The sequence below is a fragment of the Thamnophis elegans genome, chromosome Z (assembly GCF_009769535.1).
Source record: "Thamnophis elegans isolate rThaEle1 chromosome Z, rThaEle1.pri, whole genome shotgun sequence".
NCBI classification, from domain to species: Eukaryota; Metazoa; Chordata; class Lepidosauria; order Squamata; family Colubridae; genus Thamnophis; species Thamnophis elegans.
Window position 1 is genome coordinate 20,188,347 of NC_045558.1, and position 17,690 is coordinate 20,206,036.

General features: G+C 37.0%; 1 protein-coding gene across 4 annotated transcripts in view; it reads left to right on the plus strand.

The window, feature by feature from the left end:
* EPC1 (enhancer of polycomb homolog 1) overlaps positions 1 to 17,690 on the plus strand; it is a 60,577-nt gene that overhangs the window by 22,624 nt on the left and 20,263 nt on the right. For 3 of the 4 annotated variants that reach the window (XM_032234490.1, XM_032234492.1, XM_032234489.1), the window contains one exon: positions 15,141 to 15,300. In XM_032234490.1, the coding sequence (XP_032090381.1) occupies positions 15,201 to 15,300 (100 nt within the window). In that variant the 5' untranslated portion in view covers positions 15,141 to 15,200. Of the gene's footprint in view, positions 1 to 2,422; positions 2,560 to 15,140; positions 15,301 to 17,690 lie in introns of those variants that run through there. The other variant, XM_032234493.1, reaches the window with a different exon arrangement.

Consider the following 17,690-nt stretch of genomic DNA (forward strand, 5'->3'; position numbering starts at 1 on the left):
ATCTTAAATAGAGCCTTTTCTCTACATGACAATAATGATTGGTTTCACATGTTTAGCCATGCTTTGCTTAATTGACAAGATTCATAACAAACTAAGTCCAATACAAATAGACTATGTCTATTTTTTATTTTTTAAATGATGAAAGAATTGTAACTGTAAAGGAATTAGTTATTCAAAGAAGTGGAAGATATGCTGATACAAAAATACTTGGGTATATTTAAAAACAAATGTTTCACTCATTAACAAATTGGCAGTCAGTACAGTAGCTTTAGCAGTGAAATAAATTCAAGGGTAAACAGCCCATGAAAAACTTAGCCACAACATTTTTACTAACTATAACTGATAAAGTTTCACAAAGTGCTCTAATAATCAAAATGCAAAGTTAACTATTTATGAAAACCTAGCTAGATTATTTCCATTCCAGATAAGATATCACCATCAAGATTGGTAATGGTATATCTGACCATAGTGGTTACTTAGACTTCAATGACATTGATGATTCTAGTTCCAACTTTTCTGTTCATTCTGATTTAATGCAACCCATATAGAACAGGCAAATGTATGTACCCAGAAAGCACTAACCAACAAGAATCTCTGTTTGCAAGATTCAGCAGTATGTCAGGGTTCCCCAATCTTTCCTACTTTGCGGACCATTGGGGAGGGGATGGTTCCGTATGAGCAGCATGCAAGCGCATGCATAGCTCCATTTGCATGAGCTGCAGGCACACAGGCCTGCTGCTCGTGCAAATGGAGAACTTGCACACTGCTTGCGCAGGTGAGGATGCATACAGACGCTTGCTCACCATGTCCACAACCTGGTTCAGACAGACTGAAGGCCTGATCATGGGCCGCTGCCTGGGGGTTGTAGACCCCTGCATCTAATCACTGCATCCAGTCATTGTTTCTGAACATGTATAGCCTCTCTCAAGTTAGAGGTTACAAATAAATGAATATATCAGCATATTATTGATGATACGGGGCATAAAAATTCTAATTCTAATTGCCTTGATCAGTTTCATAAAGATAATGGCTTGGATCATCTGACTGCCTTGGCCCTGTTAGCCAGTAATACTGTCTGAGGCCTGTCACTACAAGCAGAACTAGTGTAACATAGTACACCGATATCTCACTCATAGACATGATCAAAGAGAACCATTTGATCAAGAACAACTAAGAGATCAAGTTAAGTGAATCATTCAGTTTCCTACAGGAAACCAACCAAGGTAACTGGCTGATTTTTTTTTATTCTCTTAAATTAGGCTGAATCTAGATTGAAACTGGTATAGAATCAGTCACCTGTAATAAGTGAAGCAATGGGTGATAATTAGAAAATTCATTGATCTGTGGAAAGTTTCTTCAGCATTTGCTGAACTGCTGCTCTTTTTGAGACTAGTGTTACTACTCCATGATTGATTCAAACAAAGGCTAACATCAACAAAATAAAGTATCCATTACTCATGCCCTCAAAAACCTACTAAGCATCCCTCATTCACTGACAGAATATCTTCTGGACTGAATTGAGTTCTATCATTCTGAAAACTACCTGCAATTGGTAAAAACCATGACAGCCCATCTACTACTAGGTGATAACTACCAAAGAGACATACTGTATTTTTCGGACGATAAGACACACTGGTGTATAAGACTCACCAAGATTTTGAAGAGGTAAGTAAGAAAGAAACGTTTTTGCTTCCCTCAGCCCCCAGCAGCACTCTGCAGGCTTCAGCAGGACCGGGGCAAGACAAAAACGCCTTGGTTTTTGCAAAAACCTGCGGGGCGGGGCTTCAGGAGGCCAAAAATGGATGTATTTGCTTTGTAAGACGCACCAACATATCCACGCTCTTTTTTGGGGGGAGGGGAGGTTCGTCTTATGCTCTGAAAAATACGGTACTGGTTCTTAAGTCCCTGTATTGGCTGTCAATAGGTTTCAGAATGCTCTTTATCTCTTATAAAGTCTTTATGATTTTGCCCTGAGGTATTTCCAGAACTCTAATTTCCAATTAGAACCGATAACTAGTATATGCATCTCAAGTAAAAACATTGAGGAGCTTGCGTTTTGTGAGATTTGGGGGATTCAACGACAATGGTTTTTTTTTTTTTTTATGTAATGGCTTCAATATTGTGCATCAGACTTAACCTTCCTACTCTCATAGTTTTCTGAGAAACATTAAAAACTGAATTATTTTGAAAGACCTTTGACAATTGATGTCATCTTGTTGGTTGATTAATAGTCATTCAGTTCTCTCCTATAGCATGTGCGATTCATATACTAATAGTTATAATTTGGGGAGGGGTTAGAATTTTTTTTCTTACTGTGAACATTTTAATATCTGATTTGATACTGTTTTATACTTAACCATGCATGTTTATTACTTACATACTATATTATACCATGGATGTTTTAATTTTGTTGTACAGAGTTGACGACATATAAACCCAATAAATAAATAAATGGAGGCCAATGAACATCAGACAATAAATTTCTTCCTTCTGTATGCAGATTTGACATTTAGCCCCTTGTTTGTGGATTGATCTTACCATTTCATGTAACAATTTGAGGTATGTGTTAATAGTTACAGACAATAAAAAAACTTCTGTTGCAGTTTCAGTCAAATGTGCATACTTTAAATAGTAACAGTTAATTTTGTAATAAAGGTGGCATTTTGTAAAATGTTTTATAATAAAATGAGTCATAACAATAAATAGGCAGAATTAGTTTATTACAGTGATTGAGTTTGCTCCTCATGCAACTCTGTAATGTTGTTTGGCATGTTGACTTAATCCAGCTATTGTGGGTTATATGCCATGGTTTGTGACTTTGTTACCGAAAACCATCACACTGTTGACTTTTGCAATGCTCAGTGCAAAAGAAGAATAAGAAATAGAGAACAAAATAAATTAAACAAAATAGATGTATAAATAAATGGATCCCGTTTGTGCCAACACTATTCTTTTTCTGTCCTTGAAAACCATTCTTGCTTCCGTCACATCTTTAAACCACTTCACACATTGTCTTTTGTTGTTAAAAAATTTCAGTCTCGTTTTTTATAATTACATTTTCATTCATCTATGGATATGTATGGATTCATCTCATTCCTTTTGCTATATAGTCATCCTTCATGTTTGGAATTCAGGTTTTATTCTAATCGTTCATATTAATCACTCAGTTCTATCCCAAAGGTGCTTTTTCAAGAGGCAACTGGACTTTTTGGGTTTCTTTGAAGACGTTTTGCTTCTCATCCAAGAAGCTTCTTCAGCTCTGACTGGATGAGGAAAATGGAAGGATTTATACTCCTTGCAGACAAGTGGTCATTTGCATTCTTTTAGAGAGTCATTGAGGTCACGTGGAGATTTATCTGTCATCAGGGACAGCTGAGTGGTGCAAATGGGTGTGGAGCCTCCTTGGAACTGTTGAAAGGACTGTGTTGTAGATTGGAGATAGATGGTGTCATATACCTCCCCCTCTGTTGAGAGAGGTCTGTTCAGTTTTGACATAGATGGACTCTTTAACCCCTCTTTCAAACCAGCGATCTTCTCGGTCCAAAATATGGACTTTGTTGTCTTCCAAATGATTGGCCTGTGTGTTTTAAATGCAGATGGGCAGCTAAATCTAGTCCTGATGTTGTTTGTTCTCCTGTGTTGTTCATGCATGGAACAAACAACATCAGGACTGGGGTCAGCTGTCCATCAACATTTAAAACACAGGCCAATCTTTTGGAAGACAACAAAGACCATATTTTGGACAGAGGATCTCTGGTTTGAAAGAGGGATTAAAGAGGCCATATATTGCAAAACTGAACAGACCTCTCTCAATAGAGGGGGAGATATACGACACCATCTATCTCCAATCTACAACACAGTCCTTTCAACAGTTCCAAGGAGGCTCCACACTCATTTGTACTACTCAGCTGACCCTGATGATACGGATAAACCTCCAGGTGACCTCAGCAACTCGATAAAATAATGCAAATGACTACTTGTCTGCAAGGAATATAATTCCTTTCATTTCCCCCATCCAGTCAAAGCTGAAGGAGCTTCTTGGATGAGAAGCAAAACGTCTTCAAAGAAGAACCAGAAAGTCCAGTTGCCTCTTGAAAAAGCACCTTTGGGACAGCCATGATGTGGATGACTGAGACTCTCCACAGACACTCAGATCTATATTCAGATCACTTTCATTCATCAACCCTTCATTCTTGGCCCTATTCTTATTTTACCTATATGTACTATTAATTACCTCATACCCACTACATTCAACTTTATTTTTTGCATACTAAACTCTCACTTTTATATCTAGCTATTCACTAGTTTCTATAGGTGCTTTGTGCATAAATGTTCAGTGGTTAACCATGTTGTTGTTTTTTTTTAATTTATTTATTTATTAAATTTATATGCGGCCCATCTCACTGTTGAACAACTCTGGGTGGCTTACAGCATCAAAACAAGTTGTAAACATTAAAATATTAAAAGTTAGCAAAAACCTAAGAAAGAAATCAATACATAAATGGGGTGGAGGTGAGGTCTTCTTAATCTACTAACCACTCCAGAGTGGGCCACCTCCACCAGGGCCTCAAGCCAATAGGCAGAGCCAGGTTTTCAGGCCTCTCTTGGAAAGTGAAGAGGGTGGAGGTGGATCTCATGTCAAGGGGCACAATGGTGGGAAACACAGCAGAAAAAGCTCTTTTCCTGAACCTATGTGGCTTTCACAATACAATGTAATAGTAATAAAGTACAATAAAACATAATATAAAATGAAACGTACACTGAAACAAGAAACAGTAATAAATGGATAGTTTCATTTCACTCATCTCAGATTTTCTAAAACAATTCAATTGATAAAAATGCTCAGAAAGCCAATAACATGGAACAATCTAATGGAGGGCTATTGCATACCACAGGGATCTTACAAAAGGATGAATGAATCAGATAGGTTAAATTTGGCTAGAGAAGATAATATTATGTGTCCTAAGCTGCCAAGCAACCATGGGTTTATTGGTCAAGGCTAATGCTTCGAATTGTATCTAAAAGGTGATGAGTCAATGCAGAGTCTAAAGGATCAAGTAAAATGCTTTTATTGCTACAGTGGGGCAAAAAAGTATTTAGCCGGCCACCAATTGTGCAAGTTCTCCCACTTAAAAAGATGAAAGAGGCCTGTAATTAACATCATAGATAGACGTCAACTATAACGGACAAAAGGAGAAAACAAATCCAGACAATCACATTGTCTGATTTGGAAAGAAATTTTTTGCAAATTATGGTGGAAAATAAGTATTTGGTCAATATCATCTCAATACTTTGTTATATATCCTTTGTTGGCAATGACAGAGGTCAAACGTTTTCTGTAAGTCTTTGCAAGGTTGGCACACACTGTTGCTGGTATGTTGGCCCATTCCTCCATGCAGATCTCTTCTAGAGCAGTGATATTTTGGGGCTGTCACTGAGCAACACGGACTTTCAACTCCCTCCAAAAGTTTTCTAGGGGTTGAGATCTGGAGACTGGCTAGGCCACTCCAGGACCTTGAAATGCTTCTTACGAAGCCACTCCTTCGTTGTCCGGGCAGTGTGTTTGGGATCATTGTCATGCTGAAAGACCCAGCCACATTTTATCTTAAATGTCCTTGCTGATGGAAGGAGGTTTGCACTCAAAATCTCACGATACATGGCCCCATTCATTCTTTCCTATACACAGATCAGTCGTCCTGGTCCCTTTGCAGAAAAACAGCCCAAAGCATGATGTTGCCACAGTAGATATGGTATTCTTCACAGTAGATATGGTATTCTTTGGATGCAAATCAGCATTCTCTCTCCTCCAAACACGACGAGTTGTGTTTAACAGTTCTACTTTGGTTCATCTGATCATATGACATTCCCCCAATCCTCTTCTGGATCATCCAAATGTTCTCTAGCAAACTTCAGACGGGCCCGATCATATACTGGCTTAAGCAGGGGGACATGTCTGGTACTGCAGGATCTGAGATCCTGGCGGTGTAGTGTGTTACTGATGGTAGCCTTCGTTATGTTGGTTCCAGATCTCTGCAGGTCATTCACTAGGGATTTTTGCTCACCGTTCTTGTGATCATTTTGACCCTACGGGGTGAGATCTTACGTGGAGCCCCAGATCAAGGGAGATTATCAGTGGTCTTGTATGTCTTCCATTTTCTAATTATTGCTCCCACAGTTGATTTCTTCATACCAAGCTGCTTGCCTATTGCAGATTCAGTCTTTCCAGCATGGTGCAGGTCTACAATTTTGTTTCTGGTGTACTTCAACAGCTCTTTGGTCTTCACCATAGTGGAGTTTGGAGTGTGACTGTTTGAGGTTGTGGACAGGTGTCTTTTATACTGCTAACAAGTTCAAACAGGTGCCATTAATACAGGTAATGAGTGGAGGACAGAGGAGCCTCTTAAAGAAGAAGTTACAGGTCTGTGAGAGCCAGAAATTTTACTTATTTGTAGGTGACCAAATACTTATTTTCCATCATAATTTGCAAAAAAAATTCTTTCCAAATCAAACAATGTGATTGTCTGGATTTGTTTTCTCATTTTGTCTCTCATAGTTGAGGTCTACCTATGATGTCAATTACAGGCCTCTCATCTTTTTAAGTGGGAGAACTTGCACAATTGGTGGCTGACTAAATACTTCTTTGCCCACTGTATATGCCAACTAACAAACGGGCTGCTTATTCTGTATTGTAGCTTCCAAATAATCTTCAAAACAACCCCATATAAAGAGCACTGCACCAATCCCAAGTGAGTAGCGAAGAGGAAAGAGTTTAAAGATCTCCTGGTCACATCTTCTTTTGAAATATCCATTTCTCACTTCTAAGTACTTCGTGGACAAATGTACATACTTACACACAACCTTCTTATGTCCTTTTTGTCAAACACATGTCCTTCCCAAGAGTAGTCTTTCTTTAGCAAGCACAATTGGAACTGGCAATTCTGTCACTAAATGGAAAATTGTATGATTATAACTGGGCTTATGATTTTATTTAACTTTTTCTCACTGCCTTGAAATTTTCACCCCAGTACTGTGATAATTGAGAAGTCTGGAATTGTTTGTGAGTAAAGGGGCACACAATGGGGAATATACATGGAAAGGAATGATCTGGTGCTATTTGCTTATACTTCTTGAATCTGGAAGCCACAAATGCACTAGGCAAACTGCCAATATATTTCCCATTGCATACCTCACTCTGCCAGGCAGAGGAGAAAAAAGAAGAGTCATGCATAGAATGACCTATAATAAATGACTAATAGCAAACATTTCACAGAAATTGCTTGTTAAATAGCACGTTCATTGCAAATATATTTTTCATCACTCATGTAACTTCAAATTGTCATTGCACAAACATTCAATATATATATATGTGTGTGTGTGTATGTGTGTGTGTGTGTGTGTGTGTATATATATATATATATATATATATATATATATATATATACACACACACACACACACACACACACATATATATATACCCGTAAACCAGACTCTCTGTTACACTTTTACCAGCATTTGCACATCATAACATTTCTCTATCCATTTTTTCATCTTTACAAGTTTTTAAGCAAGAGTGACATCATTCTATCTGTATTTTTTCTTATTATTTATAGCAATCATTCACTCCATTTTCCCAATTAAATACAACTAATTTTGTTTTTGATCCAATAATTTTAAAGTGTACAGGTAGTCCTTGACTTTCAGCCACAATTGAGCCAAAACTTCGGTTGCTAAGTGAGACAATTGTTAAGTGAGTTTTGCTCCATTTTATGACCTTTTTTCCCACAGCTATTACATGAGTCACTGCATTTGTTATATTGGTACACAACAGTCATGATTAATTGTTGTTGTGTGCAACAAGTACTAAAAATGAGCACCAAACGAATCCCCCATATCACATGACCCTTTGTTTTGGCCGGGAAGGACTTTTCCTATGTCAGTGACGTTCCCAGTGACCGCCTTCTTGTCCACCCTCTGCAGTTGTCCTCTGCTTCCTTTTGCAGCAACCTTCCTGACACAGCCAACTTCCTATCTGTTTTCCACAGCCAATTTCCTGTCCGTTTTCCGTGGCTATTCTTTTCTTCCTATTGAAGCGCATCGAGTACCAAAAAAACGATGCCTACCAGAACATTTTTGTGTCAAAATGCATTGAGTACCAAATTCAACAAATTTTAAAATAGTCGAATACCAAGTTACTGTAACACCGTTGTTAAGTGAATCTGACTTCACCCTTGATTTTGCCTCTCAGAAAGTCTTAAGAAGTAATCAGATCGCCCCAGAATACTGCCATAATGGTCACAAATGGTCATAAATATGAACTATTTACCAAGCATCCACATTTTGATCACATGCTTATGGGGATGCTGCAACCATCAAAAGTGTGAAAATGGCCACAAGCCACTTTTTTCAATGCCTTTGTAACTTTGAACAGTCACTAAACAAATAATTGTAAGTCAAGGACTACTTAGATTCCATAAACGTTATAATAAACATATCAAAGTGAGTACCAGATTAGAATCTGTCTGAAATGATCATAGCACTGATGATATCTTAAATTGATAATGAAATGTCTTCAAGAAAACAGACTAGCTCAGAGAGCACCAAGGACCGCTCATTTCAACCCTGAGCTACAAATAGTTTCTTCTGTCTAAATATTCATATGTAGTCAAAGAGAGTGTGCGGAATGAATTATCTGGACCAATACTTCTTCTCTGCCACCAGAAGTTTTTTAATCTTTCCTGGAGTGATGGGCATGATGACTTGTAAGAATGCTTACCTTACAAGTACAGGTAATCCTCAAGTTACAATAATTGGGACTAAGATTGCCATCGCTAAGGGATGCTATCATAAAGAACAATGTCACATGGCAGCATATCTTAGCAGTGGTAATTCAGGAGACCTGATTGTTATAATCCAAGCCATTTCTTAAAACAGGAGTCCCAGGTAAGAAATGCAAGTGGTGATGGTACAGGTTATGCACAACTTGGGTGAGGGCAGCACAAGTGCAGGGAAGGTCAACACAGGGTGCATGCGAAAATAGGCTAGAGAAGGAAGCAGATATGTGAGTACAAGAAGGCTGAGGAAGGAGACCACTGAATGGTGGGTAGATGGGTGTATGCAAGTATATGGAGGTTCAGAAAAGGAAGGTGTGCAGTGATAAGAAGGCAGACAGTTGGAACTTAGCAGAGAAACCTGCAACCTTTCCTGCCAGTTTTTTTATTTTTAATATTTTTGCATAAATATGGCCTTAAAATTTGGTTTGTTTTCTATGCAAGTCCTAAACTCAGATACAGACAACCCAATTAAACAAGTGAATTAAAAATTGTCAAAGCTACTTATTTGTGTGAGGGGAGGGGTGTAAACTTTTGGGATTATAACTTGCATTTTTAAATCACGGGTGATTATCGAGTATGGGAAATCTTGCTTCTCAAAAACAATTTTTAATGCTCATTAGGCTGGAAAAGATTGCAAAATTATTTTTAAAGAGTTTTGAAATAGCAGTGACAATATTGTGATTTGGGCCTGCTATGCTGCTTTTGGATTCAAAGGATTTGCCATAATTGATAGGAATTATGAATTACACCAGCAAATTCTACAAGAAAGTATTGAGTTATTTGTCTATGAATTGAAATTCAAGAAATAAAGTAGGTCATGGAGCAAGACAATGACCCAAAAAATATTAAAACGAAAGACAATTATTGTTTTGGAGTGGCCAAGTCAAAGTCCTTAATCCTATAGAAAGGTTGTGGAAGGACCTGAAGCAGATATTTCATGCAAGGAAGCCTACGAAGATCCCAATGTTCTGTAAAAGAATGGGCTAGAATTCTTCCAAGCAAGTGTGCAGGACTTACCAACAATTATTGAAAGTGTTTAGTAGCAATGATTGCTACCCAACTCCCCAGTTACAGAAACCAAAGTTTATATACTTTTACACACAATATGTAGTTTTAGATCATTTTCCTTAATAAACCAATGAACATGTATAATGCATAATTATGCATTTGAGTTCTCATTTATCTAATTTTAGAACTTATGTGGAAAATAGACTATATTTTAGGTTTTATTTATGCAGAAAAATGTTTTACAGTTTTATATTTTATAATTATTAGCAATGTTTATTCTTGAATTAATGTTATAGAAATCATCCCTTCAGCAGCTAATACTTATAATGAGAAAGTAGTTTCCCATATGTTACATAGAGAAGAAATATGAGGAATGGACAAATTCAATTATAGCTCGATCCTTTTGTTAGTATTTGAAATGACATTTGATGCCTGAAGAATATGTTTATTGGTATCAAGTCAAGTGTAAAAAAAATCCTTAGGAGATTAATTAACTTCCGTGGATTCTTTATAGGATTGATGATTAGTGTAGTATAGGTAGTCCTCATTCAACATCCACTCATTCAGTGATTGAAGTTAAGACTGCTAAATGACAGGTCCTCGTAGTTGTTGCAATCACATTATTGTGGTTTGGGTGCTTGGTGACCAGCTTACATTTATGAGAGTTGCAGCATACCACAATTTTGATTGTCATATGCAACCTTCACAGCCAGCTTCCAACTATCAAAGTCAATGGAGAACAACTAGGAGGTTGCAAATGGACATTATGAGAGGTTCACCTAACAACAGCAACTGGAACTGCTGTAGTGAGTTGATGGGCGTCATGTGCTTTATGCCTTACAACAATGTCGTTTAATGATGGATTTCCCATTCCCAATTACTGTCAGTAAGCAAAAACTACCTATACTATTTTTCAACTTGCTTTGCTGGTGAAATTCTATAATGGATAATGCCTACTCAATCCTTAATAAGCTACTCTATGCAGAGTTTCATAAACTTGCATTTTAGACTGTTCCACTAGCATATGTGAAGAGGAGATACAAGAGGGTTCCTGTACCATAGTGCTTTTGTATTTCTAAAGTACATGTTCTGGAAGACTTGGTTGCTATGTATTGCTCTGTAAATTATAGCTACCTTCCTAGAGTCATATTTTATCTACTCAATTTTATAGAGATGTGATTGGGTTTCACATAGTGAAAGGATTTTTTTCCTGATATTAGATTTTGATTCCTTTGCAATTTGCATTATCTACTAGGACAAAAAGAGAAAAAAATGGGGAGGGGGGAATTCATGGCAGTAAAGTATAGAGAAATGAAAAACAACGCATAATTGGATGACTGACAGCATAATAAGATGTCTGTGCTTGATGTGCCAAATCTTTGTATTTGGCTGCTTTTTATTATTTTTAGAATTGCTGAAACCAATTTTAACAAAAGTTTTAACTTAGTAGCAATGATTGCTGCCCAACTCCCCAGTTACGGAAACCAAAGTTTATATACTTTTACACACAATATGTAGTTTTAGATCATTTTCCTTAATAAACCAATGAACATGTATAATGACGGTCAGACTGAAAATCATTCAGATTATCAGCTAACTACATAACATTCAATGTCTTGAATTGACTAGAATACAGGGCCCTATCTAACAAAATGAAATTCAGTGATGAGAAAAGTAAGGTTTCTACATTTAGGCAAGAAACACATGCCCAGGTATAGAGTGGATCAGGAGTGTCAAACTGGATTTCTTCGAGGGCTGGATTAGCATTGTAGTTATCCGGGGGGGGGGGGGGGGAGATGGGACGGATGCCTCCTGAAATGCCCTGCTAATCAAAATGGGGAGGTCTCCCCCGGCACCCTGTTTTGGCTGGCAGGGTGCTGTAGGAGGCTGCTAGAATCACTGCGGGCTGATCCTTTGCTATTTCCAGGCTGGCCCTGTGGGCCAGTTTTAAGCACCCTGTGAGCCAAATCCAGCCTGCAGCCCTTGAATTTGACACCCATGGAGTAGATGGTACCTGACTCAATAGTGGTAACTGCAAGAGGTATCAATCACTTAAATATGAGCCAGCAATGTGCCAAAAAAGCCAACAAAATCCTAGGTTATATTAACAGAAGAATAGAGTCAAGATCATCTGAAATGTTAATATTACTTTGTAATGCCTTGATAAGGCCACATTTGGAATACTGCATCCCGTTTTGGCCGCCATGACATAAAATTGATATTGAGACTCTAGAAGGAGTACAGAGAAGAGCAACAAAGATGATTAGGGGACTGGAGGATAAAACATTCAAAGAACAATTGCAGGGGTTGTTTAATCAAAAGAAGGAGTAGGGTGACATGATAGCAGTATCAATATTTAAGGGGTTGCCACAAAGAAAAGGGAGTCAAGCTATTATCAAAAACCACCTGAAAGCAGGACAAGAAGCAATGGATGGAAAGTAATCAAGGAGAGAAGCAACATAGAACTAAGGAGAAATTTCCTGACAGAACAATTAATCAGGAGAATGACTTGCCTCCAGAAGTTGTGGGTGCTCCAACACTGGAAGTTTTAAAGAAGAGATTGGAGAGCCATTTGTCTGAATTGTTACAGGGTTGGACTAGAACAGGGGTCTCTAATGCTGGGCTGCAACCCAGTACAGGGCCCGAGCTTGTTCTGAACCCGGACACTGAAGCAGCAGCCAAGTGCCCATGTTCTCACTGCTTTCTTGGAACTGTTCCTCTCACTCACCCACAGGTCCACAAAGTCAGAAAGGTTGAGGGGTGCTGAACTAGAAGACCTCCAAGGTTCTTTACAACTCTGCTATTCTATTATTCTGCATACAGAAATGTAGCAATCAGCCTTCAAGTCCATAAATGCTTGATAAAGAATATAAACATGTTATCTATAAAGTGTAGTGGGGCAAAAAAAAAACCCACCCTTTTTTCTCTCTACCACTCTATATCTATACAGGTAGTCTTTAACTTTCAGTCACTTGTCTAGTGACCATTCAAAGTTACAAAGGCACTGAAAAAGTGACATGACCATTTTTAACAACTGTTAATTGCATCCCTGCAATTACATGATCAAAATTCAAATGTTTTGACAACCAGCATGTATTTATGACAGTTGCAGTGTCCTAGGGTCATGTGATCACCTTTTGTGACTTTCTCAACAGCAAAGTCAATGGGGAAGCCAAATTCACTTAACAATCGTGTTACTAATTTAACTGCAGTAATTGACTTAACAACACTGACAAAATGAGGCAAAATTCAGTTAACTATTTTTTAGTAGTGGAAATTTGGGGCTCAATTGTAGTCTTAAGTCAAGGACTACCTGTATTTATGTATTGTTCTCTCCAGTGTGAAAGTTTTGATTGCTTTTACTTTTTTACTACTTATTAGCAGTCAAAAAAGAAACATACTGTTTGTTATAGAGGTCAAGGCATCAGGCAACCAGGAAATCATGAGTCCTGTGTTAGACACAACGTCCGCTAGGTGATTTTGGCCCAGGAAGTCCCTCTCAGCTCTAGGAAAGAGGCAGAAATAAACCACTTCTGAGATCTTGTCAAGAAAATTCTAGGAATTTGTCTAGGATCTCTTCAAGAGTCAACACTGACTTGAAGTCAACACACACACAGAGAGAAAAAGAGACATTTGGGTTTTGTTTACATGAAATAGACATGTTTGCTTTTTATACAATATCAAGACTATTTTGAGGATAGTGGTTTCTTAAATGTGTTTTTCTGTTTCTGAAGTAAGCAACAACACCAAAACCAAATCTGGCTGATCAGAAAAACTATGTAAAATTAGTTAAAATCCTAATGTCTATGTTTCTGCTTTTATTTCATTTATCTCTGATTGTCTTTAGGTTTTTTATATAGTGTTTAATTTGTCATACTGTGAACTACTCAGTCATGTAAATATGTTAAATAAATAAATAAAATTTACAAATATTCTAATGTATAAATAGTATAAATCTTTCAGCACTTTAATAATCTTAAGCACTTGAAAATTTAATGTTTGGAAAAATTCTGAAATGCTTAGAACAAGTTGAAGTGTAGTTGTCACACAGGAGTCGCTAACGTGATGATAGGCAAGAGTTTTTGGCAGTCTGTTAAATAATTGGAACCAGTAGAAGATAGAATAAAAAAAGAACCTGAGAAAAGAAATCAAAATATAGAAGTTAAAACTATGTTAGTCAGCCTTAGGCCTTTAACACATTTGCGATTATTCATAAAATTCTTTTTAGTTTGATTGGTGCTCAGTATTTATGTACTTCTGGTCCAAAATAACTGAAAATAAGAATTATTAAAATGTGTATGGGTCCATAAGAGGGTCTTGCTGATCCTTTTGATAGGTTGCAAATGGTTCAGAAAATAGTAGTAAGGATGTAGAGTTGGTCCAGTCCATGTAATTTGGTGAATAATATCTTATTGCCTAGTTAATCACATTTAGACTATTTGGGAACTTCTATTAGTTTAATAGTCACATTAGATTCCATTCCTAAACAGTATTGGAAGGATATTGTATTTTAATTTGTCAGAATTAATACTTTGTTGATTATCGAAAATGTAACTGTATTATCGAAAATGTAACTGTATTTTGCATAGTTTAAAGCATGTGAACAAGCTGCTGTAACAATTATAACTATCTTAATTACATGTTATAGGACAGGATGATCCAGCATTAAGCATACGTCCTCCCATTTTATTAAGGGATATTTTTATCCTTAAAATAGTTAATATGATAGCTTGTAATTTCATCTAATTAAAAGAGAGCAGCAGATTCCCTTTAGGGAGTAGAAAAAGATTTTTTATGACTAGGGGAAATGCATAGATTTCTACGTAAAGTGGATTACTCAGTTTAGTTGGTGCTCTGCCTGCATGATTATTAAATGATTAAATGATTTTTTTTAAAAAAAAAAACAACCTAAGAACAAACAGCAACCAGTGCATATTTTTTTGTCTCAAATTATATTTCAAACAACAATTACCATCATAGGAAAAAATGAAAATGCATTCTGAAATCTTTTGACAGATTTTTCAGTTTTGTGTTTATGATTTTGACTTTCTTTTATTAAGTGTAAAAATAGATTAAAATGTAATAACTTCAGCAGAGGCTAAGAATCTATAAAAAGTTATAGATAGATGACAGACAGACAGACAGACAGACAGACACACACACACACACCAAAAATACCTGGCTGAAATAATTTAATATTTAATTCTTCAGTTTCCACATTAACATTATTTAGACACACATACACACACACACACAGCGTGTGTATTTCATCTGTCTTTTTTTGTTAATGAACTGTAGGAACATCATCTCCAGCGGGCCATTTCAGCACAGCAAGTATATGGAGAGAAACGGGATAATATGGTTATACCAGTCCCAGAAGCAGAAAGTAATATTGCCTATTATGAATCAATATACCCTGGAGAATTTAAAATGCCAAAGCAGCTTATTCACATACAGCGTGAGTATACATTTATACTGAATATTTAAAATGAACTGGATTGCTTTTTTAAAATAAAACTAGTTTTGTAGATTCTCCTTTGGATACAAAGAAAAATATGGGCTGGGGTCACGTAAGTAAGTAATTGGATTTACTAACTAAATTAGTTGCACAAAAAATATTGAGCTCAAAACAATTAAAATTTTGTTATGTATGTGTTTCTTATATAATAAAATAGGTAGTGTTTAAAAAATGAAACACATGTTGTCTTCAACCTATAACCAGTCATTTAAACACCCTTCAAACTTAGAATGGCTTGGAAGGGTTCCTTTACAGTCTAGAAAGCATTTCCAGCTGTCAAAAAATGTTACACTATGTTCTCCATATGATCATAATATGGATTTTTGACGTGTTTACATTTAAGATTGGATAACAAGTGCCCTGTGACCATGTAATCACAATTTGCAATCTCTTCTACCTTTTCAAGAAAGACAGTGGGGAAGCTGGCAGAGGAGATTGCAAGATAGTGTCACACCTGGCAAAAGATTTCCCCTCTCCTCCATTTAATAGAAGGGGGAGTCCTTGGGCAGGAGAAACAAAGCAGGGATATATGCAATCTCCTCTTGTTTCTCCAACCCAGTATATGACTTCCCTTCAGCTCATGGAGAGGAGAAAAACTCTTCCAAAGGGCTGAAGAAATGGAGGTCTAATCCTGAAGATCTGAGCCCCATTCGTGTAGTCCCTCCCAAGAAATTCCCCTCCTTGCACGGTGGGGAAGGGAACATGAGCAGGGGGCTATAGCAATAAGCTTGGATCTCAAAGATCAGAGGTTTCTGCCTGCTGCAGGAGTTCTCTTCTGTGCATGCAAGGGAGCTGGCTGTTTTCCTTTGGAAAACAGCACTTTTACCCTGTCGATGTAATGACTCATGTGGTCTCTTAACAACCCATTGGGAGAGTCATGAGTGTCATGATTAATGACCATTTCACACAGTGACTAAGATTCCAGTTCCAATTGTGTTTAAGTCAAGGACTGCCTGTACACAGTATCTTTATAACACTTTGATGTAATTTACATTGTATGCAATGTCATAGTACTATATGGTTTTACATGTAGGCTAAGCTAATTTGTAATGTGTTCAGAGATATAGTGAATAAACTAAAATTTTATTTCCTCATCTTACTAACAAACAAACTTACATCAAACTTTTAAAAAACTTGTCAGAGTTTTTTTAACTTGGTCAAAGAAAATGGAATTGGAGAGGTACTACAGTTACTTCTCAACTTACCACAATTGAGCCCAAAATTTCTGTTGCTAAGTGAAATATTGTTAAGTAGGTTTTGCCCCATTTTACGACTTTTCTTGGTACAGTTGTTAAGTAAATCCCTGCAGTTGGTAAATTAGTAAGCTGGTTGTTAAGTGTATTCGGCTTCCAAATTGACTTTGTCAGAAGGGGTTGCAAAAGGGGATGACCCCAGGACCCTACAACTGTCATAAATATGAACCAGTTGTCAAGCTTCTGAATTTTGATCACATAATCATGGGGATGTTACAATGGTCATAAGTGTGAAAAACGGTCATAATTTACTTTTTTCAGTGATGATGTAACTTTAAATGGTCACTAAATGAACTATTGTAAGTCAACAACCACCTGTATACAATGGGGGAAAAATTCTGAATTTTATTTAGCTGTCAATTGATATCCTACAGATTACAAATTGACATATATTTTTTTCTTTCACATGCAATATAGAACAACAAATAATGTTGTAAATACATCAATAGAGCAACATTATAAGTGCTTGCTAAAGAACTGCAGAATCGGGGCCATGATACGTCTTACGATATGGGGAATCCCTTGGCATTGTATGCAGGTGGTTGCTGGCACTAGCACATTTCTTTCTCTGTGTATTCCCCATTGTGTGCCTGTGTATTTTGTTGTAATCCCTTTCTCTCCAATCTCTCAATTCTGCAGGGGGGAGTGGAACTTTCTGTAGGCAATCTTCCTGGTCTATACCATTCCCACCCCCAAAGTGGAGAGTTTGAAGAGAAAGGGATTATGAAAGAATAAGCAGGCACACAACGGTGAATATACTGGACTGTTTGCAAGGCACATTCTCAGCTGCTGGCACCAGCACATTTCCCAGGGGGAAAATAAGTAAAACAATAGGTTAGCTATCAGACAAAGCATTATTATAATGGTAATAATGTGACTGATGGCAAGTGTAAAAAGTTGTAAAGGACGTTGGTTATAAAATTATTTTTCCAGCACCATTGTAATTTAGAACAAAGCAGTCAGTGAGTTAGGACTACTGGTAATGGGATAGATCTGTCAAGTCGTCATATTTACCTGAAAACAATATATTTAAATAGTTTTTAATGAAAATTTTATTTATCCAATGAAGGCTATTTT